This window comes from Vanacampus margaritifer, chromosome 2 (assembly GCF_051991255.1).
Source record: "Vanacampus margaritifer isolate UIUO_Vmar chromosome 2, RoL_Vmar_1.0, whole genome shotgun sequence".
Taxonomy (NCBI): Eukaryota; Metazoa; Chordata; class Actinopteri; order Syngnathiformes; family Syngnathidae; genus Vanacampus; species Vanacampus margaritifer.
The window spans coordinates 39,856,104-39,875,489 of record NC_135433.1 but is presented as its reverse complement, the minus strand read 5'-3'; the positions used below and the strand labels follow the sequence as shown (position 1 = coordinate 39,875,489).

The 19,386-nt window shown below is 38.3% G+C and overlaps 2 protein-coding genes across 2 annotated transcripts in view; one reads left to right on the top strand and one right to left on the bottom strand.

Moving 5' to 3' along the window:
- LOC144044370 (G-protein coupled receptor 35) overlaps positions 1 to 19,386 on the top strand; it is a 41,763-nt gene that overhangs the window by 631 nt on the left and 21,746 nt on the right. The gene's annotated exons all lie outside the window — the stretch shown is intronic.
- LOC144044366 (nuclear receptor ROR-beta-like) overlaps positions 1,557 to 19,386 on the bottom strand; it is an 18,510-nt gene continuing 680 nt past the window's right edge. Inside the window, exons 2-10 of the mRNA XM_077558720.1 lie at positions 13,397 to 13,482; positions 13,173 to 13,314; positions 10,906 to 11,427; positions 7,960 to 8,081; positions 7,695 to 7,827; positions 7,150 to 7,257; positions 6,389 to 6,499; positions 3,909 to 4,018; positions 1,557 to 3,828 (exon numbers count right to left, since the gene is read on the bottom strand). Of these exons, the coding sequence (XP_077414846.1) occupies positions 3,667 to 3,828; positions 3,909 to 4,018; positions 6,389 to 6,499; positions 7,150 to 7,257; positions 7,695 to 7,827; positions 7,960 to 8,081; positions 10,906 to 11,427; positions 13,173 to 13,314; positions 13,397 to 13,482 (1,496 nt within the window). The 3' untranslated portion in view covers positions 1,557 to 3,666. The remainder of the gene's footprint in view (positions 3,829 to 3,908; positions 4,019 to 6,388; positions 6,500 to 7,149; positions 7,258 to 7,694; positions 7,828 to 7,959; positions 8,082 to 10,905; positions 11,428 to 13,172; positions 13,315 to 13,396; positions 13,483 to 19,386) is intronic.

The following is a 19,386-nucleotide window of genomic DNA, read 5'->3' as shown; positions in this document are numbered from 1 at the left end:
AAAATGCATATATGTGACCACATGTTGAATAAACTTGCTCTAATGAAACCAAATAACAAAATTCACAAATCCATGCAAAACGTCTATGCCTTTCAGTGACTCTTTCAGTAGCCTATCTCTGAGTATCTTTGCTGCCTTCACTGTTCTGTGGTGTTACTCTGGTCTCGTGATGTCAAAATATTACAGGACTGTTCAAATGCCATTTCTAATTAAACCTGGTGTATGCCATGTAATGTATTTGTCCATTTATGGATCCAACCCCTGTTCTTTAGTTTGCTTTTTAGTTCTTTAGAGAAGAAACAGAAAGTTGTGACATTGAACAGTTGTACTGTACTGTACATTCAGAAGTTTAAACTGGTCATCAGGTCAAATCAAGTTCAGGTGTAAATAGCCAATTTTAGGCTTATCTTCAAATTACACCCAAAAGCTTAATATCACTCATTGTTTGAGAGAAGTGTATTTATAAAAATATCACAGCAAGCCATTAACCAAAATGTCAAAAAGTGTATAGCATACTGAAATAATGATCTCATCTCAATTTACTCCCAATTTGTAAAACGTATAGCCCGCAGGTCATAACTGTCCCAAATGGCGGTATAAAACAAACTAACTGCAGTTTTTCAATAAAAGTAAGTTGTTGCTATTGTTTTTTCCCCCCACTGGAGGTCACGTTGACGTACAATTTTATTTCTGTAAAAATTTATACAGAAATGCTTTAAGACGATATATTTTAGTGTAACTTTAGATTAAGTATACTGCTTAGTGAAACTTTTAACTTATTTTGTACGACTGGCGACAAGTGGATACTGTACACCAGGGGTGTCAAACTCACATTAGCTCGGGGGCCGCATAGAAGAAAATATATTACCAAGTAGGCCGGATCGGTAAAATAATGGTATATAACTTAAAAACAATTGCTGTCAATTATAAGCAGATTTTCACTATTTGTGAGCCAGCCCTAAATGATGGAGCTCAACTGTAATCATATAGTTCCAAAAATGCAATTATGCATTGTGTGGCGCAGTTGATGAAGTTATAAGGACGTTAATCTTTGTCATATGTATTTGTGTTACCAGTAATTGAATTTGCGTCGTATTTAACACGTTTATGTCGGTCTATGATTTAAAAAAAAAAAAAACACAACAATTTAATTTTAGGTTGTGTGTAAAATAATGACATCCAGGACGATTCCATGTACAAGTTGCATTGCTTATCTGAGGACTGCTTGTGAAATTACAAATGTATATGTTTTGATTGTGGCTGGCTAATTAATTGGTCTAACATTACTTTTTATTTTTTAACTTAACAAAATCATCTCACGGGCCGGATTAAACCCCTTTGCGGGCCTATTCCGGCCCGCAGGCCTTATGTTGGACACCACTGATGTAAACAATTTACCATCTGTAATCTATTGTCATGTATATGTTGCTGGCAGCTAAAGATAAACAAGATACACTATTTGCAGTCAATAAATCATAATTTACACCTGATAATCTCTCACAGTGCAGTGGTCAGGAATCACGGATCTATTTAAAATTGAAATGACTCGACAGGCATTTTTAAAGAAGAAACCATTTATTACATTCTTAAAACCACATGTAATGTATCCCAATGGACAACAATATATATCAGGCTGTGTGACTCACTTAAGTCTTGAACTAGTAATATATCTCTTGCACATTTTTTCCTTACAAGGAAAGAAAAGGGAGACAAGTCTTTATTTTTTGGACTTTCCCAATCATTTGCCAATAAAAAAATAAAAAAGATTACTGACTTTAAAGACCAAAATTGGAGACCTGTAAGTGATAAGAGACAAATACCTAAGTGAAGATCACAGCAAAAGGAAAAAAAAAAAAAAACATTAAACCCCAAGAATGAAATTTGTCTTTAAACGAATTTGTTTGTATTCCTATGTAAATGTTCATAAATTTAAAAGTTACAATATTAGGACAAACGGGAAAGGGGTCCGGACAGTTTGTGAGCAACATTCACAAAAATAGAACTTACGTCCACAGTGATTATGGTTGTGGGGTGCAAAGGCGTGAGGAGTACAAGGCTGGTCGTAAAAAGGGACAAGAGATCGCAGCTAGCTCCCTGAGTGGCAGGCGGCAGGCGCAAAAACTTCACAGCCCCCAAGTAAGACATGTTCACCTCAATGCTAAAACAACTTGCGCAAGTTTTTGTTCAAGTGAAACGTTGAGGGACAGAAAACAAAAAGGTCAACAAAAATGTCTTACTGGCTTTGAGGCCCATCTCAGGGGGGCAGCTGGTAGCTCTGTCTGGCATTAGACTAGTGTCCAGTGAGAAACAGGATAAGTGCTTTTTTATTCAAACAAGTGTTGGCTTTGGGACTAAAAGGGGGAAGAGGAACAACAATTGTACAAATAATACAGTTGCTCCAACCAGCAAGGAGGGGTTATGATACAAATCGTGGACCATCGGGACCTGAACAAGTGCGACAACACAAGTGATGGAATTATACTACACCTGACTGCTGGTTAGAAACAGCTGGGAGAGGACACTTGTTTATCCCCTCTTAGAAAGTTCCAAAAGTTTGCCTTGCTTGATCTTTTCCTTTCGAGTCCCGTTTGTCGTCCTCTTCTCTCTTTTCTGGCAAGGGCGGAGCCTTCAGCAGCCCGCGCTCAGGTTAAATGCCAAACAAAGACAATTTGTTTCCTCCGTCGCATGGACTGCCCCTGTTTGCATCTACAACAAGTGTCTGTTCATCTGTTCACCCACCATAGTGGGTTTGCTGTCATTGGGGGGGAGGGGTGGTGGTGGTTGTCATGGAAACCTGAGAGTACTATATAGAGAGGAAAATAGTCCAGAGTCCAAATATCAGCTTGCTTTTCTGTACATCTCACTTTTCTCTCCTTTCGTTCTGAACTAATCTCACACATTCTTAACACTCTCCGCAGTCTCACATAGTCATCTATTTACATTCTTATTTAAAATATTTGTATATAAATGTGTATATAAATTAAAGATCATTTCATCTTGCCCTGTCACGAAGTGGCATTTGCAAGGAAAAGGGAGGCGTGGGACTGAGGTTTCTCAAGAGCCTACTCAAGGCAGCACCGAACACAGGCGAAATGTTGTGAGAGAAGCGGCTCGAGGAGGTGACGTTGTGTGTTTTCTAGAAAACGACTTGTGATCTTGGTCCCTAAGTGTCAGTACATGAATAGGGCGGTGTATGAATATGCACACATACCATACTGATTACGAAAGATCAATCTTATTTCTGTGATCATGTATAAAACTGTCTGAGCGTGACAGGGTTATACATTCATTTTTGAGTCCTTGCTTGTGCACTGGTGCTTGTCGATGAGGTACATTCATTACAGGTTGGGCGATCCGCAGCGGATCAGACGTTACACAAACTTTGTATCTGCCTCATGCATCTGCTGGTTGGTGCTGCTACAATACGCAGAGGAGCATGAGCGTGCATGGTCTGTAGTGTAAGGTGCTTTGCCTGCTCGGAAAGTGGAGGGCTACTTTGGAATCACGGGAGACGGAGTATTTTAAATCCTGGATTGTCTTAGAACTGCTGGTTGTTGAACGTCAACATTATTTATCCTGCTCTGTCTCTCCTTTTCCCTTCCTCGAAATATACTCCCTCCATCTCTCGGTCAGTCAGTCAGTCTTTCTGTCAGTCTGTCCATCTGTCTAGCTGTTGGTGGAGTCGGGCAGGGACATGTCGGTTCCAAACACCTCGCGGTACAGCGGAGGGAAACTGTAAGCGGTCTCTGGGTGGACTAAACGGAAAAACTCCAGTTTGTCAATGTGGAGGTTACAAATAGATTTCATGATAGGTAGTTTGGACAGCATCTGTGGAGAATTAAAGAGATACGGTGAGCCCCTTTTCTCTTGATGTAAGCATTTGCTCATTGAAGCATCTTCATTTTTACCTTGTCCAGTTTCTCCTCAGAAGCATTCTTGAGAAGACTGTGCTGCAGAGCCAGGTAAACTTTCTCCTGAAGCTTCTGAACCTTTTGGCCATCCATCAGCCAGGGACGATCTAGCAAAATCACAGTAATGGCACATTAGGTGAAAGTGTCATTATGTAATTTTTGCTGAGTAAGTGTTCACTGAGCCAGCAAGTCAGTTTATTGAATACAGTAATCCCCCGCGGAAATATAGAGTGAGCAGTATCGTACGAGTAATTGATTCCCCTCCCAAAATGTTTAGAGTCATTGTCTTTACAGTGATGCCTTGAGAAATGAGTGACCCAACCCAACTTATGAGTTTTCAAGATCTGAGCTGCCAATCAGCTGATTTGAGATAAATAAAGAACAATAGGTCTCCCAATCATATCGCTGACCTTGTACCTCCAAAATAGTCACTTTTCAGGAGACCCCAAACCATTAAAATTGCATCGTCAAGGAGAGCAAATCATTTTCAACTCTTAAGATTGGTCGATAATTTGTAAAAATAACAACCGACACGTGGACTGACCAATAGTATAGATTTATGAAAACATGAAATTGTATCAAGTTGTGAGGTTTTGGTCAACTTTATCGCTTGGGGAGAACGACTACCAATCCAGCCATACTGGAACCCCAGAGGGGATCTGAGCTTCCAGTACAGCAACTCGTATTTTTACGTTATACTGCCCTCAAGTGGCCAAGACGCGCACACCAGAATGAGCAGCACAATGTGTATTGCAAGAGAAAGTGTGACAAAAAAACGCTTCTTTTGAATAATATTTCATGTTATCGTGTTGTTTTTATAAAGAATAATAAAAAAATATATATATTTTCTCATTAAAAACACAGCATTTTTTGGGGGTGGCTCAAATGGATTTATGGCATTTCCATTCATTTCACTGGAGAAATGAAATTTGAAATTAGAGAGAGTCCTTATAACAAGTATCTACAGAAAAATCAAAACAAGAACAAAAATTAAGCAAAGGTGTGCTTCTGGAAGAGGTGTCAATTTGTGGAATCATTTTGATAATGACCTGAAAAGATGCAAGTCACTTGCTGAGTTTAAAAAAAATGTTTAAAAGCAAAGTTCAAGAAAATGATTTAAATCAGACTTGAGCTGGCAAAACAGCAGAAATTGTGTAATTTCTTTCGATTTATCAGTACGAGTGTAATGAAAATTGTATATGTGAATATGAGGATGAATTATTATGGTGTATGCCTATGAATTACATGTACATATGCTACGGGCAAATGTACGTACATGTCAAAGTGCAGTTGTATACACAAACAGGTTCATACATTTTCTTTCATTGAATTATATTAACCTATTATATATTATATTATACAGTATATCTATAAGTCAAATACACAAGGGGTAGGACTAGATACGTTTTTAACTTCTTCCTACTCCCTTTTGAACATGTAAACTCTTTTCTTTCTTCCTATTCTTGTTTTTTCTTTTTTACTTCAACTTATATTTTATACTTGTAATGTGTTTTATGTTTTTATATGTTTATATGTTCAATAAACCAACTAAACCAAACCAAAACCAAAAATATGATTTGAGATTTTTTGAATTATGACTGGTCACGGAATAAATTTAACTTGTATCTCAAGGCACCATTCTATTCATTTAAGTCATAAATTTACCACAAACTATGATCCTAAAACACGTTAACTCATTCACTGCCATTGACAGCTATAGACGTAAAAAAAATCCTTAGAATTCATATTTCTATTAGTTTAACATTTTTTCTACTTTTGTTAACGAATTTTTAATAATCTTGAAGTCGCGTCAGGCGATTACATTTTTTAAATTGTAATTAATCGCATGTCTTCAATAGTTAACTCACGATTAATCACACATTTTATATCTGTATTTCTAAAAAAAAAAAATCTGGGTTTTCATACTCTTGTTAACAAAAGTGGAAAAACATGTTAAACTAATAGAAATAGTTCAAATGAATTTTTGGCGTCTATAGCCGTCAATGGCAGTGAATGAGTAAATATAATTTCATCCAAACTCACCTTACAATTTACTCCCAAAAAAAAAAAAGACCTAAGATTAATTTGATTAGTTTAACATTTTTTCCACTTTTGTTAACAAGAGTATGGAAACCTAGAATTTTTTTTATTGTACATTTACAACAGATATAACATTTGTGATTAATCGTGAGTTAACTAGTGAAGTCATGCGATTTAATACGATAAAATAAATAAATAATCGCCTGATGCCCCAAATTTTTTATAATCTTTTTTTTTTTTTTTAATGGATTTATGGCTGTGAATGAGTTAAGAACAAGCACAAAAACCACAAACTTGTAGGTTTATACGAGTATACATTTTTGATTAGTTACCGTGACTGTGCAAGGGGATAGTACAGTATATAATGCTATAATTCTGTGCCTGAAGATAATAATAATAATGGCAGAAAATGTATAAAGTAGAGGACAAATAGTCACCAGGGGAGAGAAGAACGGTCGCGCTAAACAAAGCCATCTCTTCATCAGACAGCTGGAGACGGCAGAGTCCTTTGCCCAGTTCAAATACGGCACTGACAAGGTCATCACAACCTGAATAAACACATTATGAAAGTCATTGCATTACTTAATGATGTGTCAAAGGGCTAACTTAAGTTTTGAAGAAGGCCTCCACTTAATAATCATAGTAATAGTGTTCATGTAATCTAAATAAAAAAGCACCACTGCACAATAATTTTAGACATTATGAGAGACAAAGATCACTGCTTCTTGAGGTAACAATGACGTATAGGGAAGCTAAGAGTCTTTTTTTTTTTTTTACCAGAGGAGGCAGTGTTGAGTCACTTGTGGATCAGTTCTACATGAGGGAGTTATGCCCAGATAGATAGATGCCTTGTTTGAACAATCACAATTTAGAGATGGTTTATTTGTGACTGAAATCCTGTTGACTTATAGTACATGACCTAATTGGTACATGTGAGCTAATTATTGTGTTCCTTTTTAAAAATGCACTTGTTTTATATTTATAACCTGCGGTACACATTTAAGATCGTCATCCTGTTTCTGTGTGAACGTTGCCATCTGCTGTATGTTACTCCATTTGCTACTGTTGTATCTTGATGGATACATGATCAGCTATTTAGATTAAAAACGTTTAATAAAAGCATAGAATGAAAACAACATTTGGATTTACTATTGGTTAGCTGTCTTTTTGAATAAAGGCATTCCCGTGTGATGCTCACCAAGCGCTTTGAAAAACTGAGGCGAGGCAAATTTTTCATTGAAGAAAATGGTGCTGTTGTTGACGTTGAAAGCCCGGCACATACGAATCAGCAGGACCTCCAGGCATCCTGAAAGGGTAGCCATTGGGGCAAAGATGTGGAGAAATGCACGAGGAGGGAAATAGGAGGGGGTTCCAAAATGCTCCAACATTAACACAGAGACAAATGTCAATTTGGATTCAGATTAATATACATCATATATGTGACATTTTGAACCATTTAAACAAATGCATGTTTTAAAGAGTTCAATTTACAAAAAAGTAAATACATTGTCAGATACATGTTTTTTTCCCATATATATATTAAGTATATATGAAGAAAATGAGTTACACATTTTCCAGAATAATGTTTTCCTCCCCATTGTTCAAATACATGGGGCAAATGAAGGAAGAGAAGATTGGAGAGAAAGAACAAGAAGGAACTCAAGTTAGCAAGTTTAAGACTCATGTTTACTCGGGTAGTGAACAATGATGTCTAAATATACCCATTGTGGACTGGACACTGACCTGCTTTCAGCAAAATAATCTGGTCATTCTGGCAAAGGTCCATAAATCCAGCAATTCTTTTGGCAAACTCCACCACATACTGGATGGCATTTGTAATGTGGTGTGCACACTGTTGCCACATCCACTCAGCTGACTGATAAACACAGGGAAAAAATCACTCAAATGTAGTTATCGAACACCACATTAACAGTTAAGTCTGCTCCTGAGCTGTTATTGTATTCTCACATGACATGAAAAAAAATGCACACAGGGCGATAATGTGTACCTTGTTCTGAAAAGCACGCGTTTCCTCAGGTGTGTATTGTACCCAGGTGAATCTCTTCATGTCCTCAGCACTGTACTGACACGTCTCCAAGTGAGACTTCACAATACATTGAGTGATTCGCTCTGTATGACAAAAACATAAAAAGCATACAAGCATATTCATCACTCAAAATATTTAAACACCAGTTTAGCTTTTCACAAGTCGACAACATGATTCTGTTTATCTATCCAAAAGTCATGGCAGTGTGACCTTGCATCACTGGTGGTTACCAATCTACTTTATCTGGTTTCCTCGTCTTTCAGTTAATGATTATTTTTCCCCAATAAGCAGTTGGGTGTTTTGCAAATGATATCACAAGCAGGACAGAGGCCGTTGTTCTTTGAAGGTATATATATCCAATATTATTCACTACATAAATAATCTTTCATTTTAATTTACATAGTAATCTGAAAAATCTTGACATTTTACAAACACAACTTTTCATTTCTATGCTGATTACATTGCCATACACGATTCTCAGTATTTACAACTTGTGTTTGACAACTCCTAGTACGTGAGCCCTGAGGGGTTTGTGTTTTCCAGTGATGGACTTAGTTGTTGGTGATCGGACCAATGTAGTTTTTTTTTTTATATGGATGCTGTGCAATTCGGCGTCCCAAAGCACAAACTGATTTGGCTATTTTGGCACTTTATATTGTATTAAAAAGATCTGAAATTCATTTTTAATCCCTCGTTACATTGGGGGTGTTCAAAGCTGGTGTCCTAAATGTGAAGGCTTCATTGTTAATTTTATCAATCGTTTACTGTTTTTATTGTTACTTTTGCTGCCCTCTTGGCCAGGTCTCCCTTTTAAAAAAGGTATTTGAACTCAATGGAATTAACCTGGCTAGATAAAGGCTGAATAAAACAAATACAACATTAATTGAATACCTCTCTGACATTGTCAATTAAAACTGAGCATTATTATCTTTGAGATGTATCCAATAGTACACTGCGTACTCTGGGCAATAAATTATATTTTATTGTTTCTTGGCAAACTACTTTGGTTACCGGCATAACTCCCTATAGAAAGAAAAATACACAATGGTCACTGAAATAACCTAAAAAGTGACCAAAGTATAGTGGACCCCAGCTATTTGCGCAACGTAAGGACTGAGCCTGGGCAGCATATTAGATATTATATTAGTTTAGTTTACTTAAAACCATATAAGTATACCTCCAATTATGAGCCCAAAACACTTTAATGTCATTTTAAACACTTCCAAACATTTTTTTTACCCTTAAAAATGCAGTACAGTGAACAACTTACTTTTAATCTTGTAATGCGCGCATGTCAAATGTATTTGCGACGTCTTCCTGACACCTGCTTTTGTTCTCGTCTGTTGTTCTTAAGTGTATCTAGAGTTTGGTGCTTGCACTTTGTCCTATTGTGTTGGGGGTTTAATCAGAGGGCAAGGCATAATCCATAAAGCAAGCTTGTAGTCATAACTTATGGCAACATGACAAAACATTGTGTAGCTGGTAATGCCAGGCCTTCAAAATAAAAGCAGAAGAGCTTTACTCAAGGATAACATGCGACAAAGAAGTGCTCTGTTAAAGAAAGAACTACCCACAATAGCCAGAATGAATATTAACAAGCCACAAAGGTGAATGTCCTGAGGCAGATGAGCCAAAACTTGAGCTTTTTGCCAAGTCACATCAGGTCTGTTTACAGTCGCAGTCATTCCGTTTACAAAGAACAATGACACGACTATGAAACATGGATGCTCGGTTCTGTTCTGGCACTGCTTTGCTAAATCTGTCAAGACTATCAGGACATTATGGAGCTGCGTAGTGTCAGAAAGCTTGGTCACAGCCGCAGAAACAACCAAGAATGGCTAAGAACAAAACGTCTGACTGTTTTCAAGTGACCTACTTGTCCAAATACTAGACTTATATCAGGGAATTCAGTTGAGAAATTCCTTCCTTTTAGGAGCTGACACAAAGTCAGAAGCAGCCTTCAAAACCTGAGTGTGTGGGACAAAATACCCGTTGACAGGTGCAGAAGTTTGACTTAGACCAGGGGTCAGCAACCTTTACTATCAAAAGAGCCATTTTAGGCCAAATAAAAAAATAAAATAAAAAAATAAAATAAAATATGTCTGGAGCCGCAAAACATTTGAACATTATGATGAAGGAACTGTTAGTGTAAGCCTAATGTGCTGAAGGCCTCATCTTCTACTTTTGGATTTTTTTCCTGCCTTTTTTGCAATCAATTTTCAGATTTTTCTTTTGACAATTTTATGGAAATTTTTGGTAATTTTTCTTCTTTTGTTTTTGGACATTTTGTAGTTACATTTTTAACATTTTATTTTCAAAAACAAACAAACACGTTTTCTGCCTTTTTTGGTTGAGATCTCTGACATTTTTGGCAATTTCATAGAATTTTCTGATAATTTTTTGCTTTTCCTCATCCTTTTGGATGTTTTTAGGCCATTTTTTTTTGACTTTTTCATCTCCCAATCGTGTCTTTCTGACAACTTAAAATATTGACTCTTTTTTTAAATATTAAATTATTCATTTTGTATCAAAATCATTAATTCATTTAAATAATGTTTTATCTAAAAAATAAAGATGTAAAAAATAAATAAATATTGAAATAAATCATGTATTAAATTAATTACCAAAGATGAAAACTAAGGACATTTTCACTATAATTATAGTTAGTTTTGTAAATGGAAAATGTAGTTTCAGTTAGTTTTTTTAAAAGCATTTTCGTTTTTTTAACATTTTATTTCATTAACGAAAATGTTTTTTGAATTTTAGTTGTAGTTATTTTGTTAGTCATAGTCAACTAAAAACACCTTGGCTTGGTCCACCCCTAGTAAATTTTCAGTAAAATTACTATTTTTAAATATCATGGTATTTCAGTGAGAATCGTGGTGTTTTGGTGTGGTCACAACTCACCAAGGTCTGTTATTGAGCAGTCATCAGGCAACTGGTCCAGCAGTGCATGTGTGTCTCCAAGCAGTGGATGAGTGTGCAGGAGTTGAATGCCATTGCTGTCTGACCCATCCATCATTGACTGCTGCGGAGAATTCTGATTGGACAGGGATGATGAAAAGGAAGAAGCGGATGATGAGTTGGAGGTGTTTCCTGTGCTGGTCCCTCCGCTTCCGCCCAGTTGCTCCAGGCTGCAGTACTCGCTGGCCTCCTCGGGGGTCAGCGGAAGGTCAAATAGGTCGGGAAGTGCTGCAATGTCATCGAGGTCGCTGAGGGTGGAGCTGGAGCCCCCGGTGCTGTAGGAACGGCTCAAACCTCCCTCGCCGTCCTCTTCGCTACCGCCGCACGCACCGTCCTCCCTGGGTAAGGATAGCGTAGTAGAGACCCCATCTTCGGAGCCCACACACTCCTGGGATTTCTGATGCTTCTGCACTTCAGCGTACAGGCTATCACGCTGCTTTTTGGACATACGACCAAACTTCACCGCTGTTGAGAGAAATTTCATCTTAGACATTGGATCATGCAACCTCATGTATTTAAAGGGGATGTTCTATGTAGCCCCACTAGTCTATATACGGTATTCTGGTTAATATTGTGTTATTGGAATATGAGTTAAGCAATAAAATCCAGCAGGCGACCATTTTTCCACTCGCTGTTGAGTAAAAATGACATCAAAGTTGCTCAGGTCTCAGGTAACAACTAATTACATCTCAGCTTCAGAAAACAGGTGAGCTGTGATTGGTCATTGCCTGAGCCCAGCATTGTGATGTCATCTTCAGTCGACAGCAAGAGGTAAAATGGCCGCCCCCCGAGATGGATACAAACAGCTGGATTTTGCTGCCTAACTCATATTCCACAAATGTAATATTCATCAGAAGGTCATGTTTAGACTAGTCAGGTCACATATAACATATGCCATGAAATATTTAACGTTGACTTCCCCATTTGATTTAACACATCCACTATCTTTATATTTGTCAACTGGAATTCAACTGTTTACTGCCAGCATACTGTATATTTTTCAAGTATGAGTGGATGGATGTTTTTCTATTGGTAAATGTGGAAGAGGGTCTGATTCATAAACCACTGTAATGACTAACAGACACACTACTTTTGCCTTGGCACAGTATTGTGAGTTTTGTGTTTATTAATGATGATTAAATTACAAATTTTGACATACAAAGTGCTGCGCGTGAGAATAGATGATGCAGCACATGGAATGAATGATGAACGGCACGTAACAAAAAGCCACTCAAGCATTACACAGTTGTATATCTGTAAATACATTATTTTGCCATAAAAAGCCCTTTCTCAGTCATTTTCTTTTCATTGTTCTATAGTTTGAGGTATCACAAAATCAAAAAATAACTTTTGGTAAGTTTAGTGCTTACACTGTTGCAGAATACAATCTTGAAAGATTCGTCAAAATGCTCTAAAACAGCTGGAAATATGGAGACAAACATATGAACAAAACAGACTTTTGTTCAAGTCATGTCACCTAATTTGTAAAGCTGGCACATTTTTATTTTTACAGTTCAGCGCCACTCAGCTTTAGAACCGTAAATAATGTTGAATCATACCAGTGTGTGACACAGTCTAGAGGAGGACAACATGTGACATCCAGTAAACGCGCTACAGCACATACTGTATAATCTGTTGCAGTAAAGTCATCCATTTTATTGGTCAGCTGCATCTGCATAACAGTTTTGTACTAGGGACCTTTTTGTTGTTGATGTGATGTAATAGGTAAATCAGCAATGTCTCAGTGGGAAGCAATTTAAAAAGGGATCCCCGTCTTAGTGTAACAGAGGCGGACACAGTTTGGAGATCAGTGTATTTATTAACTGTCTAGTTAATGTGATTTTGGTTCTCGACATCTTTTGACCGTGACTCCATCTGCCACCTTAACCTCCAAGTAGAACTGTATGTTCCAGGTTTGATATCGAGTTTACCCAATGACAATCTATAGCAGCCCAAAAAAAGAGTAGCACGCATCTACCAACAGCTGAAGTGGAACATTAGCACTGAGGGCTTCAGATTCTCATGGTATCACCTTCAATTTAGAGGAATGTGTGGCTTGGCTCTGTAGCAGAGGCACATCTGCTCAACTTTGTTATTTAGGTCTCACTAAAAGCCTCACAGTTGTGATACAGTTTGATTGCGCCACAGTGGGTAATCATGAAAAAAATATAGGACATGTGCGAAAGGAGTGTGAGCTCTGTTGCGTTTACCATCTCTGCTCATGCCCAACGCCAGACACTTCTGTAGACGACAGTGCTGGCAGCGGTTTCGGTTCGTTCGGTCAATCAAACAGTTCCTCTGGCGCGAGCAAGAGTACATGGCGTTGTTTTGCTGGCTGCGACGGAAGAACCCCTAAAAGAGATGAGATCCGATTGACACCTGCACATTTGAGATCAAACAAGTACATTGACGCATCTCTTGTGTTCCTTCTTACCTTGCAGCCTTCACAGGTGATGACCCCATAGTGGATCCCCGAGGACTTGTCCCCACAGATTTTGCAGGGGATGACCTCGATTTGAGCTGCAGGACCAAAATCAAAATTGAGCAGGTTAGAACAAAATGGTCTTGTGAAAACAGATGGGTTTTTTTTTGAGAATTGCTGCCAATACTGAAATACTTTAGCCAAACCTACAACACATACACACATTATAACCTGGTGTCTGTGTTTCTGATTCAGAGTGCATTGATTGTCCAAGTTGTGTTTTTCCTCATAATTTAAACTTATAGATAAGCAAGGTCTTTCTTTACGACACTTGCTCTTATTTGTTTTATCAAGCTTTCTGAATAGCACTTCTGTGATTAGCTCCAACGCAATGTTTTTTATGCACTCAGATAAGCAGCTTTTCTATTGCTTTATGATAACGGTTGTGAACTTTGCCTGTCTTTTAGCTCACTTCATCCGTACAGAGCTGCCTTGTTCTCGTCAGTGATAAATCTTGACCAAAATAATATCCATTGTGTCTTCCGTTGACCTAGAAACCGCGAGCTGTGGCCTTATCTTATTAAATGGTCATATATATTTCACCTCCAACTGATACACAGTGCAAAGTGCTTTCAACAATCTATAAAATCCTACCTTTGGTCCTACACAAATCTAAAGCTCTTGTGAATAAAGGAGCCCGTCAAGTTTGCACACAGAAATACTAAGACAAGAGAAGCCATCTTGCCTTCAACTGTGTTTGTCTGCACTGTGCATGAGGCCCCCACGAAGGAACAGATTGCACAAACAGATAAGGGGATCACATGACTGTTGCACACAGAGATGAACAAAGAGTCTTTCTGTTTCAGAGGCTAAACAACAATATCATACGATATGTTGCCTTCTGTTTTTCAACTCTCAAGTTTGTCTGATCCACATTTATTGAGTAATGGAATGTAATGTAATGTAACCACTTCTTAGAATACCTTTTAAAGACAATTTTTCCACCACGTATACGCACTTGGTTGCCTGCTCAGCTCTAAAGCTGTTGACTAAAATACTTTACTCCAACTGATCAGGGCAGCTGCAGGCATGCAATGGAAAAACAAAATACCCTCCACCCCCTCCGTCTCTTTCTGAGGCTCTCCTCTCCCTCCCGCCCACATCTCTCGATTATATAACCCTCGTCTGTGAGCATTCCTCGCAACACTCATTCAGCCGGCTCACTCTAGCAACATTTTGACGGCCCGCCCCCGCCGGATTCTCGCTATCCCACTGGCTGGGCGCTGACGGCAACCTGCTTGCTATTGGCCGAGTCAACTGTCATGGCCGCTCTAGCCTGTCAGCCCATGTGGACATTCTGTCCCACTGACACACTTTCCCAGTGCAAGGAGAGGGAGGAGGGAAACAGGCACATCACAACGCTCCACAGACCAGTTTTAAGGTGGAGCTCGCTAAAAATCTTTCCTTAAGGCTTGCGTCAGAAAAATGCTGTTGCATAACAGTCAAATTAAACACTACAAGTAATAACAATGATACGGGAAAAACGGCACCTACCAGTTTTGCCTTGAAATACACGAATAAGCATATCATGTTTTATTACTGACACACACATTTAAAATGATCAAGCTACAGTAAGGATAAAGTAGGAACCTGAATGCCAGCTTGTCTTTGATCGTGAGCTTCGCTACAGCCCCCCGTCTATTCTTATCCAGTGCTAAGAGCCAGAAATACAGTACAGATGTCCATACGGTCACCCACTCTCAATGTTGCAATGCAAGTTTCTAATCTCTTGACCAAAGATGGTATCACAGTCTATACTGTAGAACTCCAGTGCGAGCATGTAGATGAAAAGGAATGTTGACATTCATTCTTCCATCACTTTGCAAAGGCACAGGAAACTAGACATGTGTTACGGCAGTGGTTCTCACCCTTTTTTCAGTGACGTACCCCTTGTGAAATATTTTTGCAGCCAAGTACCGCCTAACCAGCGCAAAGGATTTCTGATTGAAGAAAAATAAATGAATAAATAAAAAGATATAGCTAAAAAAAAGAATAAATAAATAAATAATGTAATATAAATAAAGATTTGTGCACATACAAATTATTATCAACAACAAAAAAAATCATCTTTTGGGATCATAGTAAAGCTCTGTTCTCCCCCCAGAATAATTAACTAAATGTTAAATAAAGTTTTCAAGTGATTGACAGGTGATTTCTGGTGGCAACCATTCAGGTATGGGGGAAATGCTGGGTTTTTAGGATACTGAAATTGAATAGCCTACTGAATATAAAATTCATTTTATGAACTTATATATTTTTTAGAAATATTTACATATACTGTTTAAATATATTTTAAAATCTCACGTACCCTCTGGAGTGCCTTCACGTACCACCAGGGGTACACGTACCCCCATTTGAGAACCCCTGTGTTAAGGCAACATTTACTATACAATCTGATTATCATAGTTGACCTGTCTGACCTTTTGTTGTAAAGAGAACTGCTGCATTCAAACCAATCTATAAAGGCTTGTCTTTTTTTACAAACTCAACGTTTCTCATCCGCCAACAAATTGACACAGCCACAAAATAGATGTTGAAAATATTTTTTTTCACAGAAAGACAAGCCTGGTTAAAAAACAAACAAAAAAAACTGAAGAAACTTTTTAACAGCTCAAGTGTTTCTTAGACAGTTAAATGTCTGACCTTGTTATCATCTGTTAAAAAGGCCATTTCACTTTAGGATGGTGAAGAGTGAAGCAGAGAAAAGGGACTTTATTCTTCCAACATTTTCTTTTAGGTGTCTAATGTGGAACAGACTACCAGTAATTGCACAACCAGTGCCCGTAGGCCAGTGTGTCAAACAGGTAGTGTGTCAGTGTGTCAGCAACATGTCGGAGAATGAAAAATTTATTCTGACCCTCCACATGCTCCACCTTGCATGTACGGTACGGTCACATGGTGCCAACATATGTAACTAATGTCAATACTTGCGCAGCCAATTTCGACACAAATTGTTCTAGTTAGTACGTCATAATATTATGAGCACAGCTTGATGCCCTTCGGCAACACTTGGTGGAAGCCAGTCTTCTGTGTTTTTTTAAATTAGTTAATTAATTAATTAATTAACTAACGAAACACTAATCTTCATACCATTGCTCGGTGTGTTGTAAGTTAACCCTCTGTCTATTTATGCATACACTTTGAGAGCAAATGAGCCAAGTATGCATTGCTGTGACTTGCTAATTGGAAGGGATGCCAGCATGGGGTTTCATTCCATGGCGTTCAGCAAAGCTGATTGCATCATGTCTCACAGCAGGGTGCAAAATGATGGTGCAGCACATGCAGTCGTATTGCAAGCCGTCACAATTATATTACATCAAGCCATGTTGTGTGCATCCCTGTTGAGAAAACCCAGAATATTCATTTTTGAATTGACTACACATTTCCATGCAATATAGAGCTTTTAAGTATATTTAAAAAAATCACTGAAGCTGAAAGGGGTTAGAACCGAGCAAAGAATTTTAAAGGCCTTCTCTGATATGATGCTGTACCTTTCCACATGTAATCAACACATGCTGCACTTTAAAATACATCTAGAAACCAAATGTACCATCTGGCAAAGCCTGCAATCTTATGTTAGTATGCTAACGCTGGCCTCAATAATTTAGACTAAAATAATTGAGATATAGCAGCCATGTACTGTACATGTTCAAACAGACTGAGTGACTAACCTACATTTTCAGCACAGTGTTCTAAGTAAGGGCTACAGTTTGTTTACAGTCGCATATCCTGCACCAAAATGGGGAACTTCCCACCACCAGGGGCCCTCTGCTTCTTCCTAGAACTCAGCCCTCATTTTCTGTATTCCACATGCCTCCCGACAAAAACAACTACTGTAAAGTATACTGTAATCCCCTGCTATTTGTGGGGGACTGAGCTCTGCCACCTATAGCCAAAAATAAATACATTTAAAAAATGAGTAATTGAGCCCCTCCACCCCCATAATGTTCATAACTGCCTATAGTAATAGTATAAACCATAACTATACCACAGACTAAATCAGTTCAGTATATTTCAAACTTATTTTACATCAACTTTAAAATAAATGACTTACAGAGGATTTGAGTTTGGAAAAAAAAGGCGGAAATGTCCGTGTACGTGCACATGTGGTGAAGATTCTCCATAACTGCCATTAACAATCCAGTCTAAATTGAGCTCCTCCCCAGCATACGTATTAAGCATGTTTCAGTTGAGAAATACCACTTCAACATACTTCCTTGACACTAATTCCTATTTATACAGGCCTTTGGTGGCATCTTGAAAAATAAATGAAATAGTTTTCTTTTTTTTTTTGTCATGTACACATGGAGCTGGGGGCTACTTAAAGGGGAAGTTTTATCTCCAGGGACGGCCATTTTGCCACATTCGTTCGAATGAACATGACATCACAGTTACTCAGGGCTCAGGTAATAACCAATCATGGCTCAGCTTGTGAACATCACATGACCAAATGCAGAAAACAGGTGAGCTGTGACTTGTCATTATCTGAGCCTTGAGCTGTGATGTTATTTTCAGTCAACAGCCAGTGGCAAAATGGTCGCCTCCTGAGCTGCATATAATTGAGTGGATTTTGCTGCTTTATTCATATTGCCTAAATGCAATAATAATCAGAAGTGGGGGTGCATACAACATATTAATGTAAAGAAAACTTGTGGGTTGACTTTCTCCTTTTTACGCAAGTGGGGTATCAATGTCTTGATCAAAGACACCACAGCTGTGTATCCAGGGATGGCCTTGAACCCCACGGTTATAGGTGACTATCTTAATCGCTTTGCCACGGCTGTCCCATATTGTGGCTTTTTAGGATGTTTCAGAAAATGCACACACACAAAAAAAAAACACAAATAGGTGAAGTTTTTTTTGAAGTGTGTGATTAACTGGGGATAGGTCCCATGGCAAAATACATGATTTGGTGAATATGCAGGGTTTCACTGAACTCTGCTGTGCTGTGGAATGTCTCATTCTAGCACAGGACATAAGTAGATGTGAATGTATGGCAATTAGATCATTTTGATTATCAAATTACATTATCTAAAATAAATGCTAATATTGCATAAGTACCAACACTAACTCAAACTCACTAACAGCATTTCTAAATAAGTATCTATCATTGTAAGCCATTGTGTGGATGTTACTGACAGCTGGAATGTACAGATGTTAATCATAGGCTGCACTGTCTGGCCTATGCCCGGTCAAGTTCAAGTTGATTCCGCAGTGGCGGTTGTGAGGAGTCAAGTTGAAGTGCAAGGGCAAGTGTCGGTGTGCTTTTTTGCACATGGCCTGCAGGCAGTCAGGCAGGCGCTTCCCTCAGCCGCCCCCCTCCCTCTGCTGCGCATGCTGTGTAACGTTGGGTGACATAACTGGGTCAGTGGAACAGCCAGGTCCCTCTCCCTCTGTACAGCCACACGGCAGGCCATGCTGGCCATGCTATGCCAGTTCGACGACACCACAGTCAGCCAGATAAAATGGCATAATAAATCTCAAGTCTCATATTTTTATTCTATTTTATTAATAATAATGGTCTTAACAGTTTTCGTTTTCATACACGTAGCCATAACCAGATACATGTGACATACTCATTAAAAAAAAAAATCAATAGAGGATGAACTAATGTGCAGTGTTCTATGGAATTGGCAGAATTAAAGTATAGAAATATAAACATCTTGGTTACATAATTGTAGCTTTGGTTAACAACAAGCTCGTCTCACGCCCCTCCTCTCTTCCTATTGCATAACACAAACATGGATACCAAACCAAAGTGCACAGATGGTCTCCCAAGTGATAGATGTCATATAAATGATAATTTATACAGGTTTGACATTATTATTATCAGTCAAAAATGACATGTACTTAATTGATCAATCAATCAGTGTATGGTTTAATATTCAAAAAGTCATACGTTTTATGGTTTTAATTCATCTCATTTCATTCATTATAAACCG